At 36.9% G+C, this 15820-nt stretch overlaps 2 protein-coding genes across 2 annotated transcripts in view; both read right to left on the bottom strand.

Annotated features, from left to right (window-relative positions):
• Positions 1-516: 516 nt before the first annotated feature.
• Positions 517-1620, bottom strand: LOC128736732 (uncharacterized protein K02A2.6-like). Its single transcript, XM_053831218.1, has one exon. The coding sequence runs from the start codon at positions 1618-1620 to the stop codon at positions 517-519; it is 1104 nt and encodes a 367-aa protein (XP_053687193.1).
• The window catches only part of LOC128734314 (electron transfer flavoprotein beta subunit lysine methyltransferase-like), a 64183-nt gene continuing 49285 nt past the window's right edge, over positions 923-15820 (bottom strand). The window contains exons 3-6 of the mRNA XM_053828443.1: positions 5848-6078; positions 5646-5776; positions 5297-5484; positions 923-5145 (exon numbers count right to left, since the gene is read on the bottom strand). Of these exons, the coding sequence (XP_053684418.1) occupies positions 4993-5145; positions 5297-5484; positions 5646-5776; positions 5848-6078 (703 nt within the window). The 3' untranslated portion in view covers positions 923-4992. The remainder of the gene's footprint in view (positions 5146-5296; positions 5485-5645; positions 5777-5847; positions 6079-15820) is intronic.

The following is a 15820-nucleotide window of genomic DNA, read 5'->3' as shown; positions in this document are numbered from 1 at the left end:
TTAATCATTTTGTTGTCGATATCCTTTGTCTTCAAAAGCGAAGTATAATAATAATTTTTCTGAACTCTTGTTTTTCAAAGATGCTCACTTTTGAACGCATGGTATTAATTAATTATCAAAAAATCTGTTATAACCACATATTTCATATTGTCAATTCAAAACAAGTTTCGTATGTGGCTCTGAAGCCCGAAAGTTAAGGCCGACCGATTATAAAACTAAATAAGGTATTACAAGTATTTACGCACCCAAGGAAAGAAAATTTAATTATTCTACGCAATACGTTGGTAATTTTAGTGGCAAATAAGGATTTTCAGGAATACGGAACGGATATTTAAAAATATAGTCAAGTTAATTATACATAGATGTTCCTGAGAAATTAAATAATGATTATTGTGGCAGTAGAAAGGCTAGGTCACGCCGCTAGGTGGATTAATTCGGGTTTTTTTATTTCAAATTACTTAAGATAGTATAATAAAAGATTACCTTCTAATTAGGATTTAATCATAACTTTATTTCTCAGGGTGAGTATCGTACTGATGGTTTTGCAATCCTTGATGATCGTCGTATGTTGACGTCTTTTTCCTTTTCCTCCCGTAAAGATGAATCACTCAACTCCGTATCATTTTCTAATATTTTTAGAAGATGGGATGAGTTTCTCTCAAACTGCTTTCCGGTAACCTGCGATTCTACGGTAACATTTGATCCTTTTTTCTCAATGACCTTGAACTTTTCTTTCGAAAAATCGGTAGAGAGTTTATCCTTCGGTAGGAGATTTTTCATTAAAACTGTATCGTCGAGCTCAAGAACACTCGGTTTTGAGCCTCGCCTAACATCTTCAGCCATTTTACTGTCAAATTTTTGTTTTAAATCACGGTCACGGAACTCCGTTATCGGTGGTGTTGTAGAAATATCGTCTGTCTGCGGTATCTTAAATCTCAATTTACGATTTTGGAGCAACTCACTTGGTGGTTGTCCAGTTACACTATGAGGATTGTTATTATAAAGTATCAGGTAATCGTCTAGTTCGGTCTTCCAATCCCCATATAACGCATTAGAGATCTTCAGTCGCTTTAGCAACGATCGGTTTTGACGTTCCACTTCGCCATTAGCTTGCGGCCAATATGGCGTAGTGTGATTTAAGACAATGCCAGTTCTTTTACAAAATTCGTCGAATTCTTGGGAGACAAACTGTTTCCCATTATCTAGAGTTATTGTCCGGGGGTATCCCCACGTTCGAAAAATCTTCTGCAATCGTTTAACCGTCTCCTGTGCTGTTATTCGTTTCATTATTTCTATTTCCATATATCGGCTATAGTAATCAATAATAACCAGTATGTATTCTCCTGAAGGCAACGGGCCCAAGAAATCTATCGCCAAATCTATCCAGGGTTTTTCCGGTAGTTTCCGTCGTTCCATTGGTTCAGGAGGGGCTGCCGCATGAACGAGGCGACATTCCTCGCATTGGTCACACATCTTCACAGCCTCCTGATCCATATTCGGCCACCAACATTTGTCTCGTAGTCTGCTTTTCATCGCGGAATGTCCCGGATGTCCTTCGTGTGCTAGTTGGCACATACGGGTTCGAAGCATTTTTGGAATAACCAGTTTCATTCCACGCATTATTATGCCGTTTGCGTAACTCAGTTCGTGTTGAAAAGGGGCGAAGGGTTTCACTTTGGGGTTTGTCCAGTTATTAGACATAATTGCTTCCTTGATTGCAGTTAATTCTTCATCTGTTCTTGTCATTTGAACTACTTCGGTAATATCGATAGCTGCAGTTTCCTGAATAGCCCTTATCTCAATTTCAGTATCTAGATCAAACTCTGCCCCATATCCTGCGTTGGAAGTCGAGAGAAAACCTGCCGCGACCTGACGTATGTAGACCTCCGATTCATCTTGCCAGTGTACATCATTAACATGTGCCGCTAATCGCGACAACGAGTCGGCCAAATTGGCGGATCCTTTCCGATACACTACCTTGAATTTATATCCCTGCAATCGTAGTAGCCATCGCTCAATTCTAATTGTAGGTCTTGAAGTGCTCGTAAAAATACTTTCCAGTGGACGATGGTCGGTTTCCAACTCGAAGCTAATGCCAATTAAATATATACGAAATCTCTCCACAGCCCACACTATGGCTAGAGCTTCTTTTTCAATAGGAGGGTATTTTATTTCCGTTTGAGAGAGACTTTTTGAAGCATAGCTGATGACTCTTGGTTTTTCGTTTTTATACTGAATTAGGACTGCTCCTAGGCCTACACCTGAGGCATCCGTAACCAGCAATGTGCGATCTTTAGGATCGAAATAGCCTAGGTAGTCCAATGATCCGATACGACGTTTAACCATTTCAAAAGATTTTTGGTGTTCCATCGACCACTCGAATGGCGTAGACTGTTTTTTAAGTTTTCGCAATGGATGGTTTGCTGTTGCCAAATCCGGAATGAAACGCGAGACAAATGTGACCAGTCCGAGAAAGCTTCTTAGTTCTTCTTTTGATTTCGGTGAAAGGTCGATTTCAACCAGTGAAAGCTCTGGAACCTGGCGATGTCGTCGTAGTGGTCGACCAGAAGAGTCGGCTGAATACGTGGCAGGAACCCTCAGGAAACAGTTTAAATAAAAAGTCGGGATCCCCGGAACTCCACGGGCGGGGGGATGTTGACAAACCCACTGTGCAAATAGTGACAACCAGTACGTGTGTCCCTTGTGATCCCCAGCTCAGTGATAGTGTCAAGTGACAGTTCAATCTATGCTAACGTCATGCTACGACCGAGAACTGTCACATGGAGCATAAATGGACCGACAACGTGGACGATTCATTAGGAAAACTGTAAACAACTGGTGGTCTAATAGAAGATTTTGTAGTTTTTTAAGTGAAAATTTGTAATATTTAGATGCTTCAGCTTGCCTAAACGGCCAATAACTAGTAGTTTTCATTTGTTACAAAATATACCTGTGGAGAACAGGTCTTGATAAATCGTATTGGTACAGCAAATCCTGTATTATACCGCTAGTTTGTAAGTATTCTCATGCACTTATATACTCACGATCATTTGTTCGATTATTGATTTAGATTAGCTTCGCAGTGTTGGATCGACACATGAATTACGTTGCAATGCCAGAAGACTACAATTACACTAGAACGTAAGAACTTGTTATTTTCTTTATACAAATCTTAATTAAATCAATAAATTACAGTTTTGAAACTGATTTCATCACACTATCAAAAAGTGTACTTCGTTTGTTGTACCCACGTTTGTTTCCTATGAGGCGTTTCCTTTCATGTATTTGGTCTTTGACGTATTTATTGCTAGCCCAATCCTCCCATACTCCGCTTTCAGTCTGGCGTAGATGGCTTCCGTCGTCGCAGAGTCCCTGGTTATGATATCAAAGACATCTACCCAGGAGGGCGCAAAGTCTAGGAGTTGGCTCTCGTTTTGATCACCCGCTTGTCGGATCACCCCCTCAAAAGCGATGTTGAACAGCATGCAGGATAAGCCGACGTTATCTCAAGCTCAACCCTCACCGCGTCTCAAAGGGACTCGAGAGTGTCCTCAAGATGCGCAAGAAGCACAAAACTCGATCCAATGTAGCTCGGACTAATCACGTTAGTCTATTTTTATCCGGAAATCCTTGTTTGTGCATTATCTGCCACAGCTGGTCTCGATCGACTGTATCGTATGCTGCTTTGAAATCAATAAAGATTTGATGCAAGATCTGTCGGATGGTGAAAATCTGGTCAGTAGTTGTGCGAGCTCCCATGAAGCCTGCCTGGTAATTCCCAACAAAACCCTATGCTATCCGTGACAGCCGACGTTACAGGATCCGGGAGAGTGCCTTGTAGGCGGCGTTTACCAGCGTTATGCCACGATAGTTGCAACAGTCGAGTCGATCGACCTTTCTGTAGGTCAACTGGTTCCTTGTTCGTTGCTATTTGGTCAAGTTCTGCGTGGTGGCAAAGCTCAGATAATGTTTCCAAGCACTTGTTGGCATTCCGCATCAAATCAATCATTTTGTAGACCTCGGGGCTCTTCACCTAGTTCCGGTAGCCGAGCGTATTCTGCCCGAACCGTCTTCGAGGTTTGAAACACCTGACTCTTCGGAAGAAGACAGTGCTTCATCCAGTGTTCTCGCGTAGTTCTCGGCAGACTGCAGGTTATTTAACTGTCTGATGTTTAGCCGAGAACGAATTTGAAGTTTCTGGTATACGGTTGACAGTTTCGAGCGCACATATACTGCTACTAGGTGATCGTTAGAGTCAATATCGTGATGTTAGAGAAGAATCGGCCCTCTGTGAAAACCTGGTCAATCTGGTTCATTGTACGTTAGTCAGCAACTGAAAAAATCCTTACGTTATTCACCGAAGACGTACGAATTGTTCCCAAGTGCACCAAACAGCAAATTCAGTTTTCTTCTTTTATCCCTTCATATTCAAAGCAGGAAAATTTACCGCCAGCAGAGGCTTCGCTTTTAGGCAAATTACGAATTTTTCCTTCATCGACTGAGTGCAAAACGGGATATCTTTCCGTAGCACCATCATCTTCGGTCACTAAGTAAGTCGCTTTGATATTCCGCCTGTTGAGTGAATCAAGATAGCTACTGAAGTCTTGATAAATATTTCTTAGTCTTTCTTCACAGATCGTTTGATAGTTGGATTGCTTAATACGGAAAAGTGACCACTTGATTCCTGATAAATGTGAATCATTTTTTTTCTCCAAAAATCAAGTTGCGTCGATCACTACATGAGAAATAACTCAATAACTTACCTAAGCTTGTCATACTAGCAAAAACAAATTGTATTCCTATAATCCTATCGCATCACTAAAGACTGCAGAAAATGTCTTATAAATTTTTGCTTCTGATAGCTAACATTTAGAATGACAATACAGCATCTCGCACCTAATTCGGGAAACACACGCATTTCGCGCATTTAATTTCTAACAAGCAATTTTTGTTTGCTTGCTAAAATTGCATAATGTTGTATTAACTGAACAATCAATTAAACGACCCGAATTCCCAGACACTAGCATGCGAAAACCCGTTATTTTCTATGCAAACATCCGGCGGCAGCCGGTAACGTGCTACTTGCGTCATATTCCGCAAGCGCGTCTCCGTCAATCCATGTCGTCCGGGATCACCAATGTAAATCTGCCATAAAAAACAGGTGGGATAAATATTTAGTTTGAATTATGTTAATTACAGATAGAGAAGGTACTTTCTTGTACCTATATCTTCGTCTGTGGAAGCTATCATCGTAAAAACAAATGCAATTAAAAATGCATTGCATTTTTTCACCTACATTTTTTCGCTTAGCAGCCAGCTGCACTAACCACGGAATCAGCGTCTCGGCGATATCGGTATCGTAGAAAAGATCTCCTATCAACAGGACGTCACAATTATCACATGGCTGTCCGATCAGATTTCGACTACTTATCTCCAGGTCCACGGAATTGAGCTCAGCGTTCAGAAGGGTGGCCTGCAGTGCGGCTGCAAAGTGGTGATGAAGAGACGAAACGACAAAATACAAGTTATCACGCGAGTTGCAGTGAACAGCTATGCCGAGTGCGCTGGGGCAAGAGCACTCGTAATCTAGTTCAATTTGCTCCACCAAAGCGAGTAATCGTTTAAAAAATACCATTCTGACTTACTAGGGTCAATGTCGTTAGCAGTGGCATCGTTTGCTCCGACCAGCCTGGCGGCGATGGCTCCGGCACCGCACCCGGCGCCCACATCCAGAACGTGTTTTCCCGCGAATAATTGTTTGTTATCTAAAATGAACCTGTTCGGGTTCGAGTTCGAGTGCGATTAGTATGCGGTAAATTTCCTACATGTGTTATGATTTGATTCTACCTGGTCAACGCTTGACCTCCGGGCCAGAAAAATCCCCAGAACGGTTCGGCCGGGAAGCAAAAGTCATCCCCGATGGGTTGATGATAAATGCTGCATTCCGCGGTGATAAGATGCAGTGCCAGCTCGGGTACCATGTGGCGACGCGAAATTCGCGTATTGCGCAATATGGTTTCACGCTCGGCGGGATTAATGCGGCTATCCGGTGGCGGCAGCAAGCGGTCAGTCGATAATCTGCGAACAAATAGAACTTTACACTTAAGTATAATGAGATCGATGGTTGTAAGAGTTCGACCGTTAGAAAAACACCAAACAAAACTCAAGTGTGAGTCCCGCCGCTGCACTGGCGCTGTTGGGTTATCAAACCGCACATTTAGACGGAACCCGATAAGCAGAACGGGAGAGGAGTTTCCTACGAATGCAATCAATGATAACACGAAAGATGTTGCAAAACACGACAGTTCATGTGAGCCGCGCTTGAGCGGCGGAAGAATCCCCTTCTGCGAATGAATTTGACATTGATTAAAAGGGAGACCACTTCTAGGAAAAACGTTCGTTCGGTCGATAACGATGATAGCGGCTAATCTTTTGCACCTGCCCGACTGGTGGTGGCTGATAAGTTCGTTTACGCTACGCGATAAGATGATCGAGAATCGTTTGAATGATTGCAGTCGGAGAGCAGATGACCGGAATTATCTTGAAATTGATGGAATTTTTTTACATGGTCGATTTGAGTGGACTAATTATCCAAGTTACAATCATGTGAAAACTTGTCTATTTATGCTTCAATGAAATCCGTGAACAAAATCCAGTTTCAAATTTTAAATGTTTGTTTTTTTTCTCTACAAGCTAATACGACACAATGTAATAGTGATTATCACGCACTTGATCAGTGAAGTACTTGACTAAAAGCGATTCATTCAATGTTTTGTCTGGTTCGAAGAGCCCTATGCTTTCAATTCTATAGATAACCGAAGCCAATAAGTTGAAGCACGTTTTGAAGTTTAGAGGTTCTGGTGAAAGTGGAAACAATATTCAATAAACTAAATAATTCAACTGAATTCTATTTAGATTTTTTTGTTTCAATCTGCGTCAGGTTTGTACAAAATTGAAATCAATGTAGATAAATCTCCTAGAAGGAAAATTTTGCAGCTCAACGCACTAATCATTACGGCCCTCCGGTTATATCGCTGATTCCTGCTAAATTAAAACTCGCCGCTATATTTTTATCATTTCATTGTCGATTTTTTAATAAGTATTTTTCGACACTTCCACTAAATCGAAGTATTCGTAAAAGCTAACTTAATATTTTTAGATAAATAAGAATTTGACTAATAGGAAAAACTTCAATAAATTTCGATGCATGCATTGCATCCACGGCGTCACTCGTTTGCTTATACGTAACCAAAGTAACGCCTCACAGATATAAACTGATGATAGTCTTAATAAGCGATTAATTGATAGTTTGATGAATAATTTTACTCTAGGTTAGCATCAACTTAATCCGAAGTCATCAAAAATTATAAAATTACATACAAGATAATATGCGCATAGATAACTTTCAACTAAATATAAATAATTTCATTTGAAGATTTTTAGTATTTTTTTATAATTGTGATTCTATTTATTTTCTATTTTTATTTTTATTGCATTTTTGGTTATTGTACTTGAAAATATTCTTCATGGTTGCATTCTAGCATTTTCTGTATATTTTTAGTTATTAACATTGATTGTAGATCTTTCGTGTTCTGAGATTTTTATTTTGTTTTCTTTTTTTCATTTTCTTCGCGAGCTTTATGCAGTGATTATTCGATTTTTCTTCTTACGATTTTTTTAGGTTTTATTCTTTCTTTTTTGTCACGTTTTTTACGTAATTTAGTTTTGTCAAAATGAACTGCTTTTCTGCTCGGGTTTTATATGTTGGTGCTTTTATGATTTGCGAGTGGCGTGGTATCAATTTGACTGCCTAGGAAGGAGCAGCAAATGTCTACAGAGAGGTAGAAGGGAGTTTTAAATCTCCTAAAAGTGGTCAACATGGAATATAGGCAGTTCATTAAACATTATCAACCAAAAAAAAAATAATAATTCTCGACCTTGCTATTGTACTATTTTTGCCGCCACTAAATTTATCAAAAAATCGGGTCATTATACTGTATTGTATATTCTTTGAAAATTGTTTTAAATTTTTTTGCTTTGTGATTTATACGATTTAATTGTTTTGGACTTGTACTTGGACCGGAACTGGGACTGGGGATTTTCGTGCTTAAATTTAAATTTAAATTTGAATCTTAAATTTTGAATTTTCATCGTTGTTTTAATTTTTATAGAGATTGTGACTGGGATTTGATTTATTTAAATTTAAGTTCGAATTTAAAATATTATATGTTTTGATCTGAATTTGCTTTTGATTTGATTTATTGCATTTTCCTTTTCTTTGTGAATTTGTTTTTGAATTTGGTTTAGGTTTAGCTTTTGTTTTCATTTTTTCTTTTGCTTTTGCTCTTGTTTTTTGTTTTCAACTTTGTATTAGCTTTGACTTTGGTTTTTGTTTTGGCTTTGGCTTTGCCGTGGCTTAGGCTTTCTCTTCCTTTTTATCTTTATCTTTATCTTCTATCTTCTATCTTCTATCTTCTATCTTCTATCTTCTATCTTCTATCTTCTATCTTCTATCTTCTATCTTCTATCTTCTATCTTCTATCTTCTATCTTCTATCTTCTATCTTCTATCTTCTATCTTCTATCTTCTATCTTCTATCTTCTATCTTCTATCTTCTATCTTCTATCTTCTATCTTCTATCTTCTATCTTCTATCTTCTATCTTCTATCTTCTATCTTCTATCTTCTATCTTCTATCTTCTATCTTCTATCTTCTATCTTCTATCTTCTATCTTCTATCTTCTATCTTCTATCTTCTATCTTCTATCTTCTATCTTCTATCTTCTTCAATCTTCTATCTTCTATCTTCTATCTTCTATCTTCTATCTTCTATCTATCTTCTATCAATTTTAAATTTTCAATTTTAAATTTAAATTTTAAATTTTAAATTTTAAATTTTAAATTTTAAATTTTAAATTTTCAATTTTCAATTTTCAATTTTCAATTTTCAATTTTCAATTTTCAATTTTCAATTTTCAATTTTCAATTTTCAATTTCCAATTTTCAATTTTCAATTTTCAATTTTCAATTTTCAATTTTCAATTTTCAATTTTCAATTTTCAATTTTCAATTTTCAATTTTCAATCTTCAATTTTCAATTTTCAATTTTCAATTTTCAATTTTCAATTTTCAATTTTCAATTTTCAATTTTCAATTTTCAATTTTCAATTTTCAATTTTCAATTTTCAATTTTCAATTTTCAATTTTCAATTTTCAATTTTCAATTTTCAATTTTCAATTTTCAATTTTCAATTTTCAATTTTCAATTTTCAATTTTCAATTTTCAATTTTCAATTTTCAATTTTCAATTTTCAATTTTCAATTTTCAATTTTCAATTTTCAATTTTCAATTTTCAATTTTCAATTTTCAATTTTCAATTTTCAATTTTCAATTTTCAATTTTCAATTTTCAATTTTCAATTTTCAATTTTCAATTTTCAATTTTCAATTTTCAATTTTCAATTTTCAATTTTCAATTTTCAATTTTCAATTTTCAATTTTCAATTTTCAATTCTTAATCTTCTATTTACAATTCACCAATCATCAATTCGATTTTCGGTTCTCAATTGTCGTCGTTCTATTTGAGATCTTTGATCTTTGATTTTTAATTTTCGATCTACGACTTTTCAGTTTCGAAATTCGTGTCTCGACATTTTGTTTCCGACTCTTGATTTTTGGGGTTTGACTTTTCGACTCAACGACTTCGACGACTTAATTTTCGATCTGCGATTTTCGGCTTTCGGATTTCGATCTGGGATTTTTGATTTTTGATTTTCAACTTTGTTTTTTATGTTTTGTATTTCGTCTTTCGTATTTTGTATTTTGTATTTTGTATTTTGTATTTTGTATTTTGTATTTTGTATTTTGTATTTTGTATTTTGTATTTTGTATTTTGTATTTTGTATTTTGTATTTTGTATTTTGTATTTTGTATTTTGTATTTTGTATTTTGTATTTTGTATTTTGTATTTTGTATTTTGTATTTTGTATTTTGTATTTTGTATTTTGTATTTTGTATTTTGTATTTTGTATTTTGTATTTTGTATTTTGTATTTTGTATTTTGTATTTTGTATTTTGTATTTTGTATTTTGTATTTTGTATTTTGTATTTTGTATTTTGTATTTTGTATTTTGTATTTTGTATTTTGTATTTTGTATTTTGTATTTTGTATTTTGTATTTTGTATTTTGTATTTTGTATTTTGTATTTTGTATTTTGTATTTTGTATTTTGTATTTTGTATTTTGTATTTTGGATAATTTTTTGATATGTATTTTGGATTGAATTCTGAATTATTTCAATTCTGAATTACTGAATTTAAAATTTAAAATTTGAATTTTAATGTGCATATTTTTACATTCACTTTTTCATTTTCTTTTTTTCTTATCCTTTTCCGATTTGCTTTTTCTATTTTCGACAAAAAGAAATTTTTTAATCAACCAAAAAAAAATATGCGTTTCAAGCATTTTTACTTAAAGTTGACATGAAAAACAAATCTATTCTTGCTTTTTCTATGTACCTAAATGTTTTTCATGCAAAGATCTACGAAAAGAGACACAAAATCGAATGGCATTTTTTTTGCCGATTTTCGGAAATTCCATTGTTCGAATTTCCATGTCTGTTTTGTGTTAGAAGCGTTGCGTACACTCATTTTTCGAGTTCTTTAGGCTGTAGAGCCCACAGACAATTTATTTTTTTTTTAAATTACTTATGTCCCGCAAACTGTTTTTTGCTCTCCGATTTTTCAAGCCATTTTCAAAGGGGTGGGAGGGATAAAAACTTTAAAAATAATTTGCAATGGCCCTAATGGATGGACTAAGTTTTATCGCCTTGTGAGTGAATTGAAATGGTAAATTAGCTCAAAAGGAATTGGACATCATGTTACCGTCTAAATGGTTTAGTATTCCGGAAATGGCAGACAAGCAAAGACAGCCGATTATACAGTGTGACGCATATATATTCGAACAATTGATTGAGCTTGATACAATCAAACTAAGACCATGTGTGTATGCCATCATGACTTAAGTCTTACTTGACGTAGTCTCATTTTCGTATTTTGTCTCATTCTGTGTGCACGTACCAGAGTTTGAGTTACGGTCGTTGATAATAAATAAATTCCGAAACGGTGCAACATGCGGCACTATTTTTCGTGATCTCAAACATCTCGGCATAAAAAGAGGATTTACATACTATACATTAAAAAGATTTGTTGAGACGGGATCCAAAAAAATCAATAGATTAACGGAAGCAACCAAACCAAAACGGTAGTAAAGATGCAAAATACCATCTAGAAATGGTCTTACGTTCGAGGAATGTATGGTGAAGAATATTAGTGCTTCCAACAGGATGGAGCTCCTGCCCACACTGCAAATCTTGTGCAGACGTGGTGCAAAGTTAATCTGACGGGTTTCATATCGAAAAAGGAATGGCCTCCAAGTTCTCCTGATTTGAACCCACTGGATTTTTGTATATGGCGGTACATGCAGCAGAAGCTCAAGGATTATAAATATCATAATTTGGATGAATTTAAGTTAGTTATCAATAAGATATGGGATGATATTCCGATGGAAGTAGTGCGTGCCGCATGTAACGACTTCAAAAAGCGATTCAATAGAGCTGTATCTATGGGTAAACAACTTTTAAAACTAAAATTCGAAATAAAGCCTTTATGTACAAAAATCTATGACTTTGTTTTTGTTCGAATATATATGTGTCACACTGTACAATTCATAAAATATTAGGAATTTTGTAATTCTGCGTTCATAAAGTAAATCTTGTTCTCGCTAAATCAGTTTAATTAACTAGTACTAAGGTCGAAGATAATTTGTGATTCAGACCTTAATAATTACTCAAAAAAGTAGTAATTATTAAGTGCCAAGGTCTAAAATTTTAACGAATGATAATTATCGCCCATTCGCTGCGCTAAAGATTTGAACCCAAAAGGCGGCAAAATAACAAACGATGATTCACGAATGATACAGGTAGGTAAATCTAGGACAATAATCTAAACGAAATATACAGTTGGATTATTGTTCTTACGCTTGTAACTCTAAATCGAATCAAGAACATATTTCACGCATTATTCAAAATATGTATGCCAAAAGGAACGGCTCTCACGCTCCAAGCCCTAATGTCCGATGTTGCCCCCAGCGAAATCGACGCAGTTAAACGACGAAATATCGCGTTCAAAGTTCTTCCCGAGCAATTGCGTAAATTGCATGAGGCACCGAAATTGGAGAGAGCTGCGTAGCGGATCACGACGGTGGCCGTTGGCCGTGAATAATTTACGACGACGTCGAGCTGCGCTCCGATTGATGGGGAGCGCGTATATTTTGATGACGTTTCATTCGTTCTAGATTAACCGTTTATTCTCAAATTTCGCCGAAGTTTCCATTCGGTTATTATGTCACATCGCAATTCGCCATCCGATTCCCATTGGGGCGTATTGAATCGCAAAACAAATAAGGAGCTTTATTTTTAAAGAAGTATGTTAGGGATTTTATTGTGGTGTCACATGAATCCGGTATACTAGGTCGTGGTTGTTGGTCAACCCGATCGTATGAATGTGGCAAGCATTAAGCATAGAAGGTTAGAAGGTGTTGTTTGACCGAACGTAAGCAAATACCTCTCATGTTGCATCGGTGCACCGTTATGGTTTGCTGTTAACTAATTTGTTTGTTTGTTTGTTTGCTTGTACAGCTCGAGTACGAGTACGGTACTTTCTCTGGCGTGTGGTGGGAAAATTATTATCGATCGCATGGTTCTAGGCGTGAAGGCGAGAACCGCCTGGTACAAATCATGCCACCCTCTATTGCGATAGAATGCCACATATCTACGTTCTAATTTCGCCTTCGGCGAAAACGAGGATATTAGTCAACGGCGCAAATTCCGGTGAATTAAGGGAAAGTGTGTCGTATTGCTGCATACGAGACGCTCGAACACGTGAAATGTTATTGTAGTACACACGCAGATAGTGAACCGTTATTCGTGATCGTGGCGTGATTATGGGTATGATGTTTATTTGCACACAAAATAAAAACTCTTGTTGAATTGTTCACATTTTGTCGCAATATGAGTTACTGGCTAAAACTGGTTTCAGCGACATTTTTTGTTTGACATGGGATTAGCCACGTCGCAGCTTTCAATCTACCTTGACCAGGTGATAATTAACACTAATCACTGGATTTCAAGTGGCATCCGGAGTGTGGTGAAAAGCTGATGATGAAAAATGTCCGTATCAAAATGATAACGGCTGGAGTGTTTCTGTGACAATTCCTTTACTATAAAACGAAAGTATTATCAGCTTTGGCATGGGAATGTTTTCATTAGGACTCAAGGGTGATTGGCTTATTTATGGCTGTTTGACGCACAGAGTTGAATGAAACCGTACTTTAAGAAAACTACAAAGTAAACAGCCCGAGCGTTTAGTACGAGACCGTGAACTATTTTGTGTACAAATGTTTCTCATAATACAATGTTGCAAGAAGATTCAAGGTTTTGTGAGTTTTGCATGTTGTACGACATTTTTGCTGAGTCTGAAGCCGATAAAGTAGGTACAGTAGAAAATAAAAAATGTGAAGAAAAATCGTTGGATTGTTATTCTGAAATGCCAAATCGTTAGCACAGCGTGGAGGGTGTGAACGTTTCATACTAGCGATCCTAACTACGGTCTTTTCATACCCCCTTCTCACTGAAATCGAAAATTAAAATAGTTGAGCGGCGAATTTCCATTTTAAATAGTGCACAATCGCCGTTTGTTCTCGGGAGTTTGATGCTGTTGGACAGCCACGTAGCCAGAAGGGGGGGGGCCCGGAGGCCCAATTTTGATTTTAACTGTTTTATATGCATATTTTTGCGTTTAGAACTACAATACATTAAATGTATTATAATGTATTATATTTATAAGCAGTAAGATATGCATATAATGTATTTGGAGCCAAGATAGGACTCCTGGCCCCCACCTCTGGCTACGTGGCTGCTGTTGGATGCTGTGTCGGCTCAATGCTATATAGCTTATGGAGATTACCGCGAACGCTTGCATCCGCTATACTCATTTAGTACCTATAAACCAAAGTTCGATTGGACAAAATAGGCTTGTCCGCTATACAGAACCAGAACCAGAACCAGAACCAGAACCAGAACCAGAACCAGAACCAGAACCAGAACCAGAACCAGAACCAGAACCAGAACCAGAACCAGAACCAGAACCAGAACCAGAACCAGAACCAGAACCAGAACCAGAACCAGAACCAGAACCAGAACCAGAACCAGAACCAGAACCAGAACCAGAACCAGAACCAGAACCAGAACCAGAACCAGAACCAGAACCAGAACCAGAACCAGAACCAGAACCAGAACCAGAACCAGAACCAGAACCAGAACCAGAACCAGAACCAGAACCAGAACCAGAACCAGAACCAGAACCAGAACCAGAACCAGAACCAGAACCAGAACCAGAACCAGAACCAGAACCAGAACCAGAACCAGAACCAGAACCAGAACCAGAACCAGAACCAGAACCAGAACCAGAACCAGAACCAGAACCAGAACCAGAACCAGAACCAGAACCAGAACCAGAACCAGAACCAGAACCAGAACCAGAACCAGAACCAGAACCAGAACCAGAACCAGAACCAGAACCAGAACCAGAACCAGAACCAGAACCAGAACCAGAACCAGAACCAGAACCAGAACCAGAACCAGAACCAGAACCAGAACCAGAACCAGAACCAGAACCAGAACCAGAACCAGAACCAGAACCAGAACCAGAACCAGAACCAGAACCAGAACCAGAACCAGAACCAGAACCAGAACCAGAACCAGAACCAGAACCAGAACCAGAACCAGAACCAGAACCAGAACCAGAACCAGAACCAGAACCAGAACCAGAACCAAAGTTAAAAATTAAGGCAAACTGAAAAAATGGAACAGATGATAACGGGAAGCAAAAGAGGCTAAAAAGAACTAGAAAAAGAAGAAAACTGGAAACAAAAACCAGGTAAAACAGGTTCGAAAACATACACTGCTGAAGTCGGCAAATCGTAGGCGAAATACGTATCTGTCAGGAATAAATATTATATAGTAGAATTCAATGTGGAAAAAGTTTTCTTCTTTTCTTTAATTTCAGGTAAAGAGAAAAGATGGAAAACGGGAAAAAATAATTAAAAACGAGTCTAAATCATGAAAAAAAAACAGAATTACAAATAACAAAAAAATTTAAGAGGAAACGAGCAATAAACCAGAGAATGCGGGACAGGAAAAAAGGAGTGGAAAAGAGAAAAAACGGAAGGAAAGAGACAATAAAAACCAAAAAAAAATGGTATGGAAAAGAAAAACGGGAATAAAACGTGAAAAAACGGGACTGTGAGGGAGAAAAAACGAAACAAAAAAGATGATGTACATGTAAGAGAATAGGGCAAAAAATGTCAATCCAAATTAAGTAAAGTATAGTGTCTAATTTCATGTTCATAACCGCTTTGAAGCAAAACTTCAAGTTTAATTGAAATGTCCATTGTCAAGCACATTTTCAAGGTCAGTTGCATATCCGCCTTAAAGCCCATTTTCGAATCTAACTAAATTCCAATTTTATGTTTAGTTTAAACATTGATGTTTCATAAGACAGAAAATTTTTATTTTCTCGTTTTTTAACGAGACTAGATTTGAGAAAAAATTAGCCTGATAATGAGGAAAAAGGATTTGTTCCTTTTTATTCATTATCAGGCTAGTTTTTTCTCATAGAAACAGAAACAGAAACAGAAAAAAACAGAAGGAAAACTAGGACTGAGAAGGACAAAAATCGGGACAGAAAAGTAGAGAAAGAACC

This window comes from Sabethes cyaneus, chromosome 2 (assembly GCF_943734655.1).
Source record: "Sabethes cyaneus chromosome 2, idSabCyanKW18_F2, whole genome shotgun sequence".
In the NCBI taxonomy this organism is placed as follows: Eukaryota; Metazoa; Arthropoda; class Insecta; order Diptera; family Culicidae; genus Sabethes; species Sabethes cyaneus.
This window is presented reverse-complemented; position numbering and strand designations above follow the sequence as displayed.